Source organism: Engraulis encrasicolus, chromosome 5 (genome assembly GCF_034702125.1).
Source record: "Engraulis encrasicolus isolate BLACKSEA-1 chromosome 5, IST_EnEncr_1.0, whole genome shotgun sequence".
Taxonomy (NCBI): Eukaryota; Metazoa; Chordata; class Actinopteri; order Clupeiformes; family Engraulidae; genus Engraulis; species Engraulis encrasicolus.
In genome coordinates, this window is record NC_085861.1 from 17,865,846 (window position 1) to 17,880,624 (window position 14,779).

The 14,779-nt window shown below is 40.8% G+C and overlaps 2 protein-coding genes across 4 annotated transcripts; both read left to right on the top strand.

Moving 5' to 3' along the window:
* The first annotated feature begins 33 nt into the window (after window positions 1–33).
* isoc2 (isochorismatase domain containing 2) lies at window positions 34–2,374 on the top strand. The gene is made up of 6 exons (XM_063198784.1): window positions 34–128; window positions 260–384; window positions 674–886; window positions 1,286–1,356; window positions 1,457–1,574; window positions 2,211–2,374. Coding segments are annotated over exons 1-6 (594 nt in total). The 5' UTR covers window positions 34–127; the 3' UTR covers window positions 2,277–2,374.
* Window positions 2,375–2,465: 91 nt separating this feature from the next.
* Window positions 2,466–10,107, top strand: foxj2 (forkhead box J2). 3 transcript variants are annotated; one of them, XM_063198782.1, is made up of 10 exons: window positions 2,466–3,607; window positions 3,919–4,243; window positions 5,031–5,105; window positions 5,214–5,294; window positions 5,627–5,737; window positions 5,826–5,985; window positions 6,116–6,265; window positions 6,548–6,676; window positions 7,763–8,137; window positions 8,903–10,107. In XM_063198782.1, the coding sequence occupies exons 2-10, from the start codon at window positions 3,926–3,928 to the stop codon at window positions 8,995–8,997; spliced, it is 1,494 nt and encodes a 497-aa protein (XP_063054852.1). In that variant the 5' UTR covers window positions 2,466–3,607; window positions 3,919–3,925; the 3' UTR covers window positions 8,998–10,107. The 3 variants fall into 3 exon arrangements, with proteins under 3 accessions (XP_063054852.1, XP_063054851.1, XP_063054850.1); XM_063198781.1 differs by having other exon boundaries at window positions 3,916–4,243; window positions 8,903–10,106; XM_063198780.1 differs by lacking the exon at window positions 2,466–3,607 and having other exon boundaries at window positions 3,623–4,243.
* Window positions 10,108–14,779: the final 4,672 nt, after the last annotated feature.

The window sequence follows — 14,779 nt, forward strand, 5'->3', positions numbered from 1 at the left end:
GTCATTCTTAACTTTCCAATGAGAAGGGGGGCGGAAACGTGTACTGAAAATACCAGTTAATAATCAGTTCACTGCCACCTCTGATCTGTCTTCGCTCAGATTGTCCTGCGGTAACCTTGTCGTCAGCAGTAAGTTTATGGAGGAATTTAAAGCTTTTGTGAAATTGCTTTGCATGTACAAACAAATAGCGAGAAAGATTGTATATCGGATTGCTGTCATGACATTTCCATAATAAAATGCTCTTTAATCTCATTTGTAGTGGGAAGTATCGGAAGACTTTCAACTAAGGGGACGGTATTGTTACTTTGTGACATGCAGGAAAAGTTCCGTCCAACAATATTCCAGTTCACCAACATCGTGAACAACGCGTCTCGGGTGCTTCAGGTGAAAATGACAGCCAGTCCCAGGGAGTTATGCCAGAGACGTTCCTGTGTGTTTGTGTGTGTGTGCGCGCGCGTGTGTGTGAACTGAGGGAAGGCTATCGCTGTACTGAATGTTTACTGCAATATGTTATCATGTGTGTGTGTGTGTGTGTGTGTGTGTGTGTGTGTGTGTGTGTTAGAATTAAAATAATATTTGGTTATACTGCATTTCATGGAGATATCTAATTTCAACAGGCTATTTCACTTACCTTAAAATCACGTGTTTGCCATTATGCTCACTTTATGCACAGGCCTGTCGAGAACTTGGCATCCCACCAATTGTGACAGAGCAGTATCCCAAAGGACTGGGTCCAACTGTGCCAGAGCTGGGGGCGTCTGACCTGAAAGCTCATGCAAAGACCAAGTTCTCCATGCTGACAGAAGAAGTGCAGGCCGAGCTCAAGAGACTTGGGGAGCCAAAGCAAGCCATTCTGTGTGGCATAGAGGCTCAAGCCTGCATTGCGGTAATCACACATTTGCATCATTGTTTAGCTTGTAAACTGCAGTTCAAGTGCAACAAACCTGTACTTGCACCTGGGGTGTCAGCATTCTGTAAAGTAAACAGTAGGCAGATGCTCCCTTTGGGGGGAGCATTATGTTCCACTTTGTATGTGGCCAGGGAGCATAGATCCTTTACTAAGGGTCCGTTCTTCTCTGATTTTCTCCAAAGTGTCCTGGGTAACATAGTGACATGTTACAAAGGGTTACAAACATGTTACAAAGGGTAACATAGGAGATGACCCCCTTTGGAGACCCTATTAGAATTAGCTGAGGGGGATTGCATTCTTTACAGAGAAGTTTAGTGGTACTTTTTGCGCAGAGTCACTGAATTTATGTATGTGTCCATGCCTTTTATATCTTAGTGCACAACCTTCGATCTCCTGGACAGAGGCGTAGAGGTGCATATTGTGGCAGATGCAGTCTCCTCAAGAAGGTACATTTTTTGACACCTTAACTCTCACTGAACTATGGCCCAATTTGAAAACAGAAAACAACACATAATGGTGTAATGTTGACCTGCATGTCTTTCACAGTCAGACAGACCGGTTGTTTGCGTTGTCACGCCTGAAGCAGAGTGGGGCTTTCCTCACCACCACCGAGGGGCTCCTGCTGCAGCTGGTGCAGGACGCGAAGCACCCCAACTTCAAAGAGGTGTGTGGCATGTGTGTTTACAACCTTTAATAAGAATTTAAAAGGGGGTGCTGTGGCACAGCGTGCTAAGCCCCCCACATTTGGGCTTGCATGCCCTAGGGTTGCACCTAGGGTTCGAGTCTGGCCCAGCTCATTTGCCGTCCCTACCCTGTCTCTCTCTCCACATTTGCTTCCTGTCGCTCTTCACTCTCCTGTCCAAAATAAAGGTGAGAAAGCCTGTAATTTTTTTTTAAAAAGGAGCATTAAATGTACACAATAAAGGATGCTACTGTCAATTATGTCGACTATGATATGTGACATGGGCGTAATTTTAGGTGTGTATGGTGGGGACATGTCCATACCACTTTTGAGGTAAACCTAGCTTGTCCTCACCACTTTTTCATGAATATAATGCAAAAATAGCACACCGGGAGAATTTACAATATTAATGTCCCCACCACTTTCCAAGCCAAACCTACACCTCTGATATGTGATATCTCGAATGGATTTTGCCCAGGCCTATTAAGCATTGTGTATCACACAGTTATGAACATGTGTTGATGTTTAAGTGGATGATGTTGACTCTGACAATGACTACCTCATAATCAGTGATTTGCTTGAAAAGTGATGCAATCTGTACTCTGCCTTTGTCCACAGATCCAGAAGTTGCTGGCACACCCATCTCCTGATACCGGACTGCTGTCCTTCTTCAGCTCACTGTGACAAGCGCCCTTGTTCATAACAAGCGGTTTTTCCACATGGTTTGGTGGATGTGCTGTGACACGTGATACAAGAATAAAACCTGTTTGTTTTGACTATTACAGAGCATAGAGCAACATTTTTCCCTCTTTTTTTGCAAATTACTTTCCCTTTCCCCCAAGTTTATGGATGAACTTTTAAAACTTTTTAAAAGAGATTTCCTCTTTTTTTGCAAATTACTTTCCCTTTCCCTGAAGTTCATGGATGAACATTCAAAACTTTTAAAAAATGTTTTGCAGGCGGGCTTTCTAAAAACACCAGGGTAGTATTTGAGCACTATATTAAATTGGTAGAATGAAAGCCATTGCTTTCATAAAATAAAATATACACGTAACACATCACCAAGAGGCATTAAGCATTAAGCCAGAGTTTAATAAAGGCCTTTAAAACTTTAGTAAGGAGTGCCTGAAAAGTTTTTTTTTTTAATCTTTTCATGACAAAATATAAAACGTCTTAATGAGATGAGAGGAAAGCTTTAACTCTTACTCCCCCTGGTGTTGGTTAAGACTCCAAACCTACAGCAAGCCCTCATGTTGGAACAGGAAGTATTGCTCCGAGCAGGGCCGGATTAACGCACAGACTAGTTATTGCTGCAGCCTAGGGCCCCCCCACCTGCCAGGGGGCCCCTGACTGGCCAAAAGTAAAAAACTGCAGAATTGTGACAAGGTGCAATTTTGAAAAATGAATCTGTAATGTTGTGTACAGTTTTAAACCTTGTTAATACGCCTCTCCACAGCTGGCAAACATGTTATCCTTAAATCCTAGTTTTAAATTATGACTTTGTTTATGCAATTCCGTCATGAAATTTGCTTTCCAGGGGGGCCCACAGTAACATGTAGCCTAGGGGCCCCAGGCCATCTTAATCCGGCCCTGGCTCTGAGTACAGGCAGGCAGGCAGGGGTGTGTTACCATTCCACAGAGGAGGGGAGCGAGGGAGGGTGTGAAAGAGAAAGAAGGGGAAAAAAAGGGATACATATACTGATGTCACACAGTAGGAGGAGCATATGGCTCTCTGAGGAGACCGAGAAGGAGGGGAGGGGAAAGAGCCAGCGCAAGGAAAAGGAAGCTTTTTTTTCCTCGATGCATTTTGACGGTCTATATTAAAACAAAACAACCACAAAGGCAAAGTAGATAGCGAAGAGATGAAAGTGCTTCTGACTAGTTGAGTTGCCGACGAAGACAGATAAACAGAGCAACGCAAGGGCCAGAACTCGACTCTTCCAGAGTTGCACGACTGATGACAGCATTAAAAATTGACACTGTGTGAAAGCCTGGGGCCTGTTGACAGGGGAGAGGTAAGTTAACCTCTCTCTGCTAATTACTTGTGATGCTATTAGGAAAGAATGTGTGGAAACTTGGTCCAATACCTCGCTGCAGTACAATGTTTTGGCACTCCTGTTACAAAGTGGCTTTTTACGACGTAAGAGGAACTAGCAATAACAATGACCTGATGCTTTATTTATAGATATGCCTGTAGCAATGCTTTTTAGCAAGTTTTTAAACATGTTCTTTGAAATTTGAAGGTAATTACAATGTTATTACATGCTTTAATTGTTTTGTGCAAAACTGAGTGTACCCTCTGGTTGATTCCCAATATATCCAGCAGCACAAGAATGACCTCAGAACTCGACTCCAGTCTGACCAGCATAGACTGGCTTCCCCAACTGGGCATAAGCTCTCTGCGATCGGGCAAACAGCGTGTCGAGAGGGAGAAGAGGAAAGAGCGAGGGAGAGAGAGGGATGCTCCTCCGAGTATCCCCTCGTCTCCATCCCAGCCATCCAACTGCAAGGGGAAGCCTCCGCACAGCTACGCCACACTCATCGCCATGGCAATCCGTGCATCCCCTGAGGGAAAGCTTAGTTTAAATGACATCTACACATGGATCAGTGATACCTTCCCATACTACAGCAGGGCAGGAAGGGGCTGGAAGGTAGGAGAATCAGCACTTTGACTTGCAGTAACAGTTACTGTGAGTCAGAGGTGGGCAAACTCAGGCCCGGGGGCCACATGTGGCCCGCTGAGCCTTTCCCAAGAAATTGACACTTTTAAAAAGTTTATTACCCAAGATTCGTAAAATGGCAATTTGTGGGTTTGAGATGAATCAAGGCTATGGTATTCATCTAAATACAGTCTGTTGCGTGCAACAATGTAAAAATCCATCAAGTTAAGTCAGTGTATATCATTTCTTATTCTTATGTTATTGACACACGAGTTGTCTGTGACATCTGGCCCTTCAGTCAATATTCTAAACCCAATGTGGCCCTTGAGCCAAATAATTGCCCACCCCTGCAGTAACTAATAAATGTCTTTGGGCCTCCTCAGTGTTCAATGCTGTTGAACTTGGGAGGATTGTGTGTTTGTGGGCTGTTTTCCCCACTGCAGTTATCCCTACTGTTTGTGTCTTTCTATTTATTTAAATAGAAAGAATGCATCCTCTGAGGGAAGCCACTAAGCCATCTCACAGACCAAATGAAGCTCCCCTGTGCACAATGGTGGCCTTTCAAAAACAGATCCTTCTTAGTCATGAGTTTGATTTTTTGATTACTATGTGCTCCAGTGCGGTTATTTGACCTGCTGGGAATTGAAAATCTGACCTGTTTTCTAGTTATTTTTAGTCTGGTAATACATAAAGATTATGATAATGCACTACACTGTGTTACCAATGTCATGTCATTATGCTAAAAGTAACATCTGTGATCTTCTACGTGAACTTGCAGAACTCTATTAGACACAACCTGTCTCTGAACAAGTGCTTCCGAAAAGTTCCACGGCCCCAGAGTGATCCAGGAAAGGTGAATTATCAGCATCTTAATTATTCTATTTGTTTCATATTGAAGCACATTCACATTTTGAATTTGACAGTTGGGGAATATAGTGTAATTGAAAAATGATGTTTGCAGGGTTCTTACTGGACAATGGATGGGCCCCCAGACGCCCAGGAGTCTAGAGGAACAAAGCGTCCATACCCCTCAGATGCAGAGGTCAGATGCTTTCTTGTTTAATATCGTCATTGACAACTTGTAAAAATGAATGTTTCTCATCCTAAAGGTGTATGTTACAGAGATCAGATTTCTTTGTATAGGTGTGTGTGTTGAGTTGTATGTGTATGTATATTCATATGTTTTGATGGTTTTACTAAATTCTTTTATTTTATTTTAATGTTTTATATCCTGTCAGGGACAGCAGATGTAAATTAGCCTAAGGCTAACTCTGGTACAAAGCATGAAATGGCAACATTTATGTTTTAATTGTACATGGTCCCTATAATTGATTTGAAATGAATTATATAAAATGAGGGCCTCTCATCCTGAAGGTCCCGGTTAGTCATAAGCTGCCAGGTGATGACGTTAAGCCAACGACTCAGTCTGAGTGTGTTCTCACAAACCCTGCCCAGAAGAACGTGATGTCTCCACCACCCTTCAAGGTATGTGGCGTCTTCAAACCCATATGTCTCCCACATGTCTCCCACTGCAATACTGCAACGACAGGCTGTTTATTTTGTCTTGCTGCAGCAACGTGCACCCCCCGTGGTGTTGCCACCGGCTCCGCTTCCGGTGCTTTCTGTGAACGATCCCTCCCTACGCTTCTCCTTCACGGATCTGAACCTGCCGGACCTGTATGCCTCTTTCCAATCCCTCTGCAAGACTATGAGAGACAGGGTCACCTCACAATGTAAGACTGCTCAGTGGAGATGTGGGTTTTTTTGTGGTTATCTGTTATTGTGTGCTTTAACAAAGCTACTATATCCCAAGTGAAATGCTGAGACTCTTTACTATTCACCCTTTACTATGTCTTAATGTAGCGGACGGTCTGGCTTCATTTGGGATGAATGACAGTGCCCCATTGCACACTCCAACTCTCCTGCCACTCTCCCCCCAACCCTGTCCACAACCCTGTCCACAACCCTGTCAAAATCCAAACCCTGTGCTGGAACGACCAACACAAAATGCTGGTGAGCAGAGATGGTGAACTTATGTCTATCTACTTTAACAGGGGCCTATACTACAAAGCTGGCTCAGGATAAATTAAGATTAAGTTAAGAGGTAAATCATGTAATACAAGAGCTTTTCTTAAGAAAATGGGGACTCCATGCTCTGCTCTCCTATCAGATGATTTACCTCTTAACTTAACCTTCACTTATCCTGTACCAGCTTTGTGGTATAGGCCCCAGATCTCTGCATGTCACAACTTATCTGTTTACATATCTCTTTTCCCTCCATTTACTCTCCCAAAGGTTCGTCACTGCCGTATTCTTCTGCAGCCATTCCCCCGGATTGGTTAAGCAACCCTGATTCTCTGAAAGAGAGTTTCAGGATCGCCAACAGTTTAGACTGGTCTAGTATTGACATCTCCAGCCACCCTGGTTAGTTCATTATTTTTTTTTATTTAACCCATTAAAGGGACACTGTGTGAGATTTTTAGTTGTTTATTTCCAGAATTCATGCTGCCCATTCACTAATGTTACCTTTTTCATGAATACTTACCACCAGCATCAAATTCTAAGTAGCCTATTCATTATGACTGGAAAAATTGCACTTTTCATACATGAAAAGGGGGATCTTCTCCATGGTCAGCCATTTTGAATTTCCAAAAATAGCTATTTTTAGCTGCAAAAATGACTGTACTTGGACAATACTAGAAAATATTTCTTTATTACTTAGTAAACGTTCATGTAAAGATCAAATTTGGCAACAGGCAGCCCAGTTTTAATGAGCAGCATAGTTGCAGAACCTTTTTTGACCATTTCCTGCACAGTGTCCCTTTAAGACAAGGCGTTACAATTTTGCTGTTAGCAGAATGGCAATGACCAAGTTGTAGTGCAATACTAAAGGCCCTGTGTTATGTCATAGTAATGTAGTACTATGGTAGTTTTCGATGACTATTACGGTGTGCCACTGGAGGTACATTACAGGAGGTACGTGCATTAATGGGCTACATGTTTTTTCTCCTTATTTATTATGACTTGTCAATCGTTTATTGCACTTATTTTTTTGAGATTGCTGTAGCATAAAAATGGCTGCCCTACAAAGCAAAAAGGCAGTAACTGCATTGTTATGGAAAATGCGTTACTATGATTTTAATGACATATGTATCAAATTTTAAATTTAAATAAAATGATTCATCTGCATAAAAGGTGGTAATATGAAGTAACAAAACTGTTGCATGTCAATAATCTCCCCAAAACTACTGAGACTGGATTGCAGTTTAATTTTAAAATAATTTCACTCAGTTTGGAGCTCTGCTCAGTTACTGCCTTTTTGCTTTGTAGGGCAAAGGGTGGCATTGATTATGTAATTGTAGTCTTAGCATTTGCAGTTGCAACCTATCCTGTAGTTTCACAGCACTCTAACTGTACAGTACAAACCTCTTATTATCCATCACTTGCAGTCACAACTAGTGAGCTGTGTTCAGTAGTTTCATAAAAACTCCAATGATCATCTTTTTCCAGATCTTGTCGAGAGCATGAGGCAGGCAGAGCTCTGTGACTGGGCCCTGGATCCCAACCTCTTCACGTCCCTGTGCGACTCTCTGAACCGCTTCTTCACCCAGAAGGGCCTGATAGGATCTCCCTCGGGCAGCCCTTCCTCGTTGGTTCCTCCGGCCACCATTCCTCCATCTTTCCTGCCCACTCACGCTCCCCCGCCTACGCTGGCCAGCCTGACTAACCCCTCTCCGCTGGCCTACCCGTCCATCAGTGGGCCAGGTCTCCAGGGGGCCAGGAGGAGCCTCAACCACCCCCAGAGCCAAACTCCTCAGCCCTTCCAGAGGCAGCAGGCCTTCCAGCCTCCTCAGCAGGCCACCAACCAGCACATGTCACCAAAGGGTAAGGTCTCATTGATTTGATTTGATTTGATTTGATTTGATTGGTTGAAGGTGAATATTGTTGTGCACATCCCAGCCAGGAAAAGGTGCAGGACAAAAGCTGTCTGGGATTTTAGAGTGAGGAGTCTGCACACTTAACATCATTTTTTCTTAGGTTTTTTTTTATTATTATTATTCCATGGTAGGATAGGATGACGTTTTGACTGTCCTGCCATGGAACAAAAAAAAAAAAAAACAAAGAAAAAGGATTTGAAGCAGAGATTCTAGGAGTATTATCCAGTCTCTCTGTTTGAAGACTGCAAACTCCTCACTCTAAAATGAAGATCTCATTGATATCATAGCAGGTTCCTCAAGCAAATCAGTTACTGATACAAAGGAGTTAATGATTAGTCAGTTACAAATTCATACCTCCTCTGCTTCAGTAGATCTCTGAACTTGCTCTCAGGACCTGCAGTGATTTGTTGTGTCATTAAATGCAACGGCCAGTGAAATATAGGCGGAGGCTAATTACTAACCCCTTAGGACACTACTGTTTCCAGAATGGCAATGACCAAGTCGTAATGTATCACCAAATGCCCTGTGCACTGTCATAGTGGTGTAGTACCATGTTAGTTAAGTTTTTTCAATGACTACTACAACATCCCAGTGGCAGGGCGGTGCCTGATAAGGGGATACGAAATAGTACCGTAATAGTTGTGCAAAACGTATCTGCATAACTGTAATTTTAAAAACGGAAGTGACTAAGCCATTTGTTTGCTCATCGCAGCTGTCCACTCCCCAAACATGATTCGACCACCAATGAAGCACACCAACAGCGAAGAGATTCAAGATGACTTTGACTGGGATTCACTGATTGTGTGAGATTTCTTATGTACTGTAAGTGACTGTGGGAGCAGAGACCAACAGGAAAGGTTCAACTGTCATGCAAGGAGATTCAAACTTGACCAAGAAACGGCTAAATTCGTGAAACCACCTCCTACAGTTTGGAAAAACTTAATGGAATCCACTTGAGATAATGCATGGGGCTAAACAACTGACTAAAATGTGCTGAAAAGCATGATATTTTTACTCATTTCAAAACAATAATTGTATGACTTTTCAATTATTTCTTTCTTCAGAAGTTCAAATTTCATAGCGACATGAAATGGCTAAATGCATTTTTGTGATAAATGCTTTTCCACTATCTTCATTCTTATATATTTTCAAGTTTGTGAGTGCTAGTACATTAATAAAATGTACAATTTGTCTGATTCCTTGGTATAGTGTGATTGTGATTTCACATCAATGCAGAATGGGTACGATGAAGGGCCATCATCAAACTTTAATGACCTGGTTGAGAATAAAGGGTATTCTATGTGTGAAAAGTCACACTTATTAATCATTAACAACAATGTCACTGTAGTAACAAGCACAAAATGCCAGAGCTTTTTCTAAATTAAAATACCCCAAAAAGTACAACAAAATGTTACGTGGTGTATACTTCTCTAACAAGAAATTAGTGGAGCTTTAATTTTTTTTGTTTTGGTATTAACGTTAACAGGCCACAAGAATGGCTAAGTGCTTATCTTCTACAAGTGCTTCTGAGACACTCAAGCCATTTTAGTGTTGGCCTTTTAAGGTAATGCTGGTTCAACGAAAGTGTCCCATTTACTTACTTTAAAATCTCTCCTAACAGGTTCTTCTGCCTTCTTCTATTCTGCCCAAACAAGGCGCAATGTTGCAACTTTGAAAATGTTAGTGCCTTTTCAGGCTTGTTTAAGTTAATGTTTAAGTCAAGGCCTACGGTAGTTTACTTTCATTTTCATTTTTCTTTGTGTTTCAACTTTAACCCATTTTAGCCTGATGACTCGTATATGTTGTTTGACCTTTGGTGCCTGGAGACATATTCGCATTCAGGCACTTGAGATTTTAGCTTTTTAAATAAAAATGTGAGTATGTTACAGCTGAATGAACACATTCTAATGCAAGATGAGGGTCTTAGGGTTTAAATGCAATCATGTTTCATGTTTTTTTATGTGCATCAGAGGCGAAGATATTTAGGTTTTTATAGACTGAGGGCAACTTTCCCAACAAGGACTTATAGTCCAGCGGATGGGTGATTTGATCGTGCACTTTTGAGTAAAAGCATGAAAATCGGTACACATATCCTTCTTGATATGCTGATTAATGTTAGCGTTGGAGGCGTCGCGAAAAATGCATCGTTTTCAAGATGGCCGCCAAATCCAATATGGCCGACCCATATTAATGAATCTACCTGACACTTTGTAGTAAAAGCATGGAAATCGGTACACATAACCTTCTTGATATGTTGATTAACATTAGCATTGCAGGCGTCATGAAAAATTTATTAATTTTCAATATGGCCGCCAAATCCAATATGGCCAATTCATATTTATGAATCTACCTATCTACCTAACACTTGGTAGTAAAGGCATGAAAATCGGTACACATATCCTTCTTGATATGCTGATTAAGTTTAGCGTTGGAGGCGTTGCGCAAAATTAATTGTTTTCAAGATGGCCGCCAAATCCAATAAGACCAACCCATGTTAATGAATCTACCTGAGACTTGGTAGTAAAAGCATGAAAATCGGTCCACATATCCTTCTTGATATGCTGATTAACATTAGCATTGGAGGAGTCACAAAAAAGTCGTCGTTTTCAAGATGGCCGCCAAATCCAATATGACCAACCCATATTAATGAATCTACCTGACACTTGGTGGTAAAAGCATGAAAATCGGTACACATGTCCTTGATATGCTGATTAATAATAGCATTGGAGGCGTCGCAGGAAAAAAAACATTGTTTTCAAGATGGCCGCCAAATCAAATATGGCCAGCCCATATTAATTACCTGGTAATTTGTGGTAAAAGCATGACAATTGGTACACATAGTTACTTCTTTACATTAGATGCTTATTCATATTAGGGGCCATGAACAAAAATCAAATATGACTGACCCATATTACAATACAATACATTGCAATATGTATTTATGTAGCACAGTATCACAACTATGAAGTTTACTCAAAGCGCTTTGAAAAAAGACACACGCATACATACACATTCACACACCAGTTGTGCACAGTGTGCAGACTGCCGTACGGCACTGGTTGTCACGCGAGACACAGACACAGACACAGACAGACACACACACGCCAAATCTTCACATCATTATCTTGGTCTAGAAATGAATCCTAATACTGTACATGTAAACTTTTCACTCAAGTTATATTTTACATACCCTGAGTTGACTTTTTGATGGCCATCATGTTCCAACTATGCCATTCACCATTTATTCAAAGTTTATGTCAATCTTTTAATTAGGCATTATTGGCAGTTTGATTGATGTTGGCCATGGTATATAACCTGTGAAATCCTACTACTTTACACAATTATTCTGATCTGAAATGTAGCATGGATTCCATCCCTCAGTGAGGGTACCAGATCTTGGGGTGCAATCAGGAGAAAGAGTAGGGGTGTAAAGGCGATGGCTGCAGTTTGTTTGAATAGATACAACTGACATGATTGGATATGGGCTACACATATGCCAAATACCACATTCTTAACGACCTATAAACTGCCATGGGCAATCGTAAATCACAACTTTACTATGAGAAATTGCCTAACCACCAGATTATATCACTTGTGAGATCAACTTGTGTTAACCAGGCAAGATATAAGCTTACCATACAACTGGCATTGGGTGCAGGGTTGCAGTTTGTTTGAAAACCTATTGCAGCTAGAAGTAGTCATCAACAATTAGTTTCTTTGAAGTAAGCAATCATAAAAATGTCCATGAATTAACAAATCAAGTTAACTTTCTGTCTAGCAATCTTGAAATCCTGGCCCTTTTGGAATTTGTACAAGGCCTATGCAGTTATCACTAAGCGCTAGAGGTGCTGTACATCCCACAAGCCCCTCAAAAGTCTTGGATTTGTACATAACGCTACTGCCGTATAACCTATTTGAGGCCTCAAGAATGCAATCAGTGTACCGATTGAAGAGTATTAGCAGAGAACATTTCATACATATCTGTCCATCTGTACAAAACCTATAATGCAAACAAAGTCAACAATCCTCAAAGTGTAAGGCTTTAACACTTCAATTCATGTACCTAGTGGTAGAACACAAGAGGTGGTGCAAACTCTTGCACCTATTCTAAAGTTATCACATTGCAGAAAATAATCTATTGTGGTGGTGCAGACACAGTTTGGGCAAAACCATAACATATGTATCACTTCATTTGATAACATGCCAATAATGTTTAATCATTTTCAATGGTATTTTGTGAGTGTTAATTATATGCAATGTCAAAATATTTTTTTAGAAAAATATGTATTTTCTTATAAACACTATCTTAGTTGGCCATTTTGAAAATGTGTTTTTTCCCACAATGCCTCAATTTCTAATATTAATGAGCACATCAAGAAGTAAATGTGCACCAGTTTCCATGGTTTTACTAAAAGTGCCTGAAGGATTTATCAATCCTTGATTTATCAGTCAAAATATAAAAAAGTAACTGTGCACAAATTTCCATGCCTTTACTACAAACTGTCAGGTAGCTTCATTAATATGGGTTTGCCATAATGGATGTGGCGGCCATCTTGAAAATACAGCATTTTTAGTAATGCCTCCAATGGTAATATTTATCAGCATATCAAGAATGATATGTGTACCGATTTTCATGCTTTTAATACCAAGTGTCATGAAGATTCATTAATATGGGTAGGCCATATTGGATTTGGCGGCCATCTTGAAAATGCAAAAATTTTCACAACGCCTCCAATGCTAATATTAATCAGCATATCAAGAATGATATATGTACCAATTTTCATGCTTTTAATACCAAGTGTCAGATAGATTCATTAATATGGGTCGGCCATACTGGATTTGGCGGCCATCTTGAAAACAATGCATTTTTCGCTACATCTCCAATGCTAATATTAATCAGCATATCAAGAAGGATATGTGTACCGATTTTCATGCTTTTACTACCAAATATCAGGTAGATTCATTAATATGGGTCGGCCATATTGAATTTGGCGGCCATCTTGAAAACGATGCATTTTTCGCGACGCCTCCAACGCTAACATTAATCAGCATATCAAGACGGATATGTGTACCGATTTTCATGCTTTTACTCAAAAGTGCACGATAACGCCCTTTTGTGTGTCCCATCCGCTGGACTATTAGGCATTCAGCAGGCATTTTTTTGCTGGTGCTTTAGGCATCAATGGAGTAGACTGGAAAAAGAAAAACCCATTGTTTCCATTTGTGTTGTCATGCCCATTGTGGCTGGCCAATGTGCAGTGGGGCTGACTGGTAGAACCATATATTGCAGACAGGGCTGGACAGCCAATCTAGTGGTGGTGTGCATTGGCACTGCCCTTGCAATACTATTTGATTACGATTCGGGAGGTAACGATTCGATTCAAATCGATTCAGTCCAATTATGTAATGCATTGCAATCTACAGAGAGTAAGGCAAATTTTTCATCAGTCATCAGGCAATACAAGCAGTCAGATATGGAACATTTCATTGGCTGTTGTATGTATCAGTCCTGCACTTCTTAGTTTCAGTCCTGCAGTTTTGCGTTTATTTAATTTTAAGTTCATTTGCTCCATAAATGCCCACAGAAGTGATTGAAACTTGAAAAAATATGCCGCATCGATTATGGCATTTGCCGAGTAGATTATTGAGTTGTCCTGCCCCACATTGAAATGCATTGCTGAAAGGATTATTGTTGACAACACTACTATCTGGCGTACAGGGTATTTTCCTAGTGGGCCGATGCTGGGCCGATTTATTTTTTTCTGGTCATGTTTTTTTCCCCAGACTGGCCCATCAGTTAGATCAGGTAGGCCATTGGTCCATTGACCGAAGTTCTGCCAAATTTGGATTTTTAAAAGGATGTTTAAGAGTTAGCCTCACAGTTCGGGTTCACTAAAAATAAATTGAAACAGCAATGTAGTGAAGAAGAGGAAGTACAGTAGAGTCACCCTGCCTAGACTCGGACCCACACCTTCTGGAGTACCAAACCCTGGCTTTGGCCCCTTTGACTAAGAGCCAGGCTCATTGGCATGACAGTCAGCACACACACAAATGTTTTTTTTTAAACCCTGCTTCATAAAAAGTTATAAAAGGGTTATTCAGTTCAGGATAGAAAATATCCTTGGACATAGAATATTACAGAGAATAGTAGCCTACCATTGGAAAGGCCTTAACTTCAATATTAAATGATCAAGACTGGCAGAAAATAAGAGTCTGACAGACTCTCTAACACCCTGACCCACCATATACGTACAATATTAATTTCCTGCTTCAATCTCATTGTTTACTAAAATTCTGTGCTGCAATCACGGTTTAGGCTACTCCGCTTAGATAAATTAGGCTGCTGTGTACCTATCAGCGGGTGACTAGTACTCAGACACTTAAAATTGATTGAAACGTTTTGATTTCCTTTTTAAGTGAAAGACAGGGGTCCTTAAAAACATTCTTCTGAAGGACTTAGCAAGGCAGATTAAGAAATTAATTTTCAATTAGGGCTGACTGTCCTTTTCTCATTTCCTGGATGACTAGTGCATGACTTAATGACCACTACATGTTGGCCTCTTAATAATGGAGGAGAAACTGATATAAC

What these genes read in the sequence shown, in the direction of transcription:
- isoc2 (XM_063198784.1), top strand. An exon ending in ACGCGTCTCGGGTGCTTCAG is followed by an intron (nt 385 to 673) that starts GTGAAAATGACA and finishes CTTTATGCACAG; the next exon opens with GCCTGTCGAGAACTTGGCAT. An exon ending in GATGCAGTCTCCTCAAGAAG is followed by an intron (nt 1,357 to 1,456) that starts GTACATTTTTTG and finishes TGTCTTTCACAG; the next exon opens with TCAGACAGACCGGTTGTTTG.
- foxj2 (XM_063198780.1), top strand. Translation starts at nt 3,845, where the DNA reads ATGTTATTACATGCTTTAATTGTTTTGTGCAAAACTGAGTGTACCCTC. An exon ending in AGACAGGGTCACCTCACAAT is followed by an intron (nt 5,986 to 6,115) that starts GTAAGACTGCTC and finishes GTCTTAATGTAG; the next exon opens with CGGACGGTCTGGCTTCATTT. An exon ending in TGACATCTCCAGCCACCCTG is followed by an intron (nt 6,677 to 7,762) that starts GTTAGTTCATTA and finishes ATCTTTTTCCAG; the next exon opens with ATCTTGTCGAGAGCATGAGG.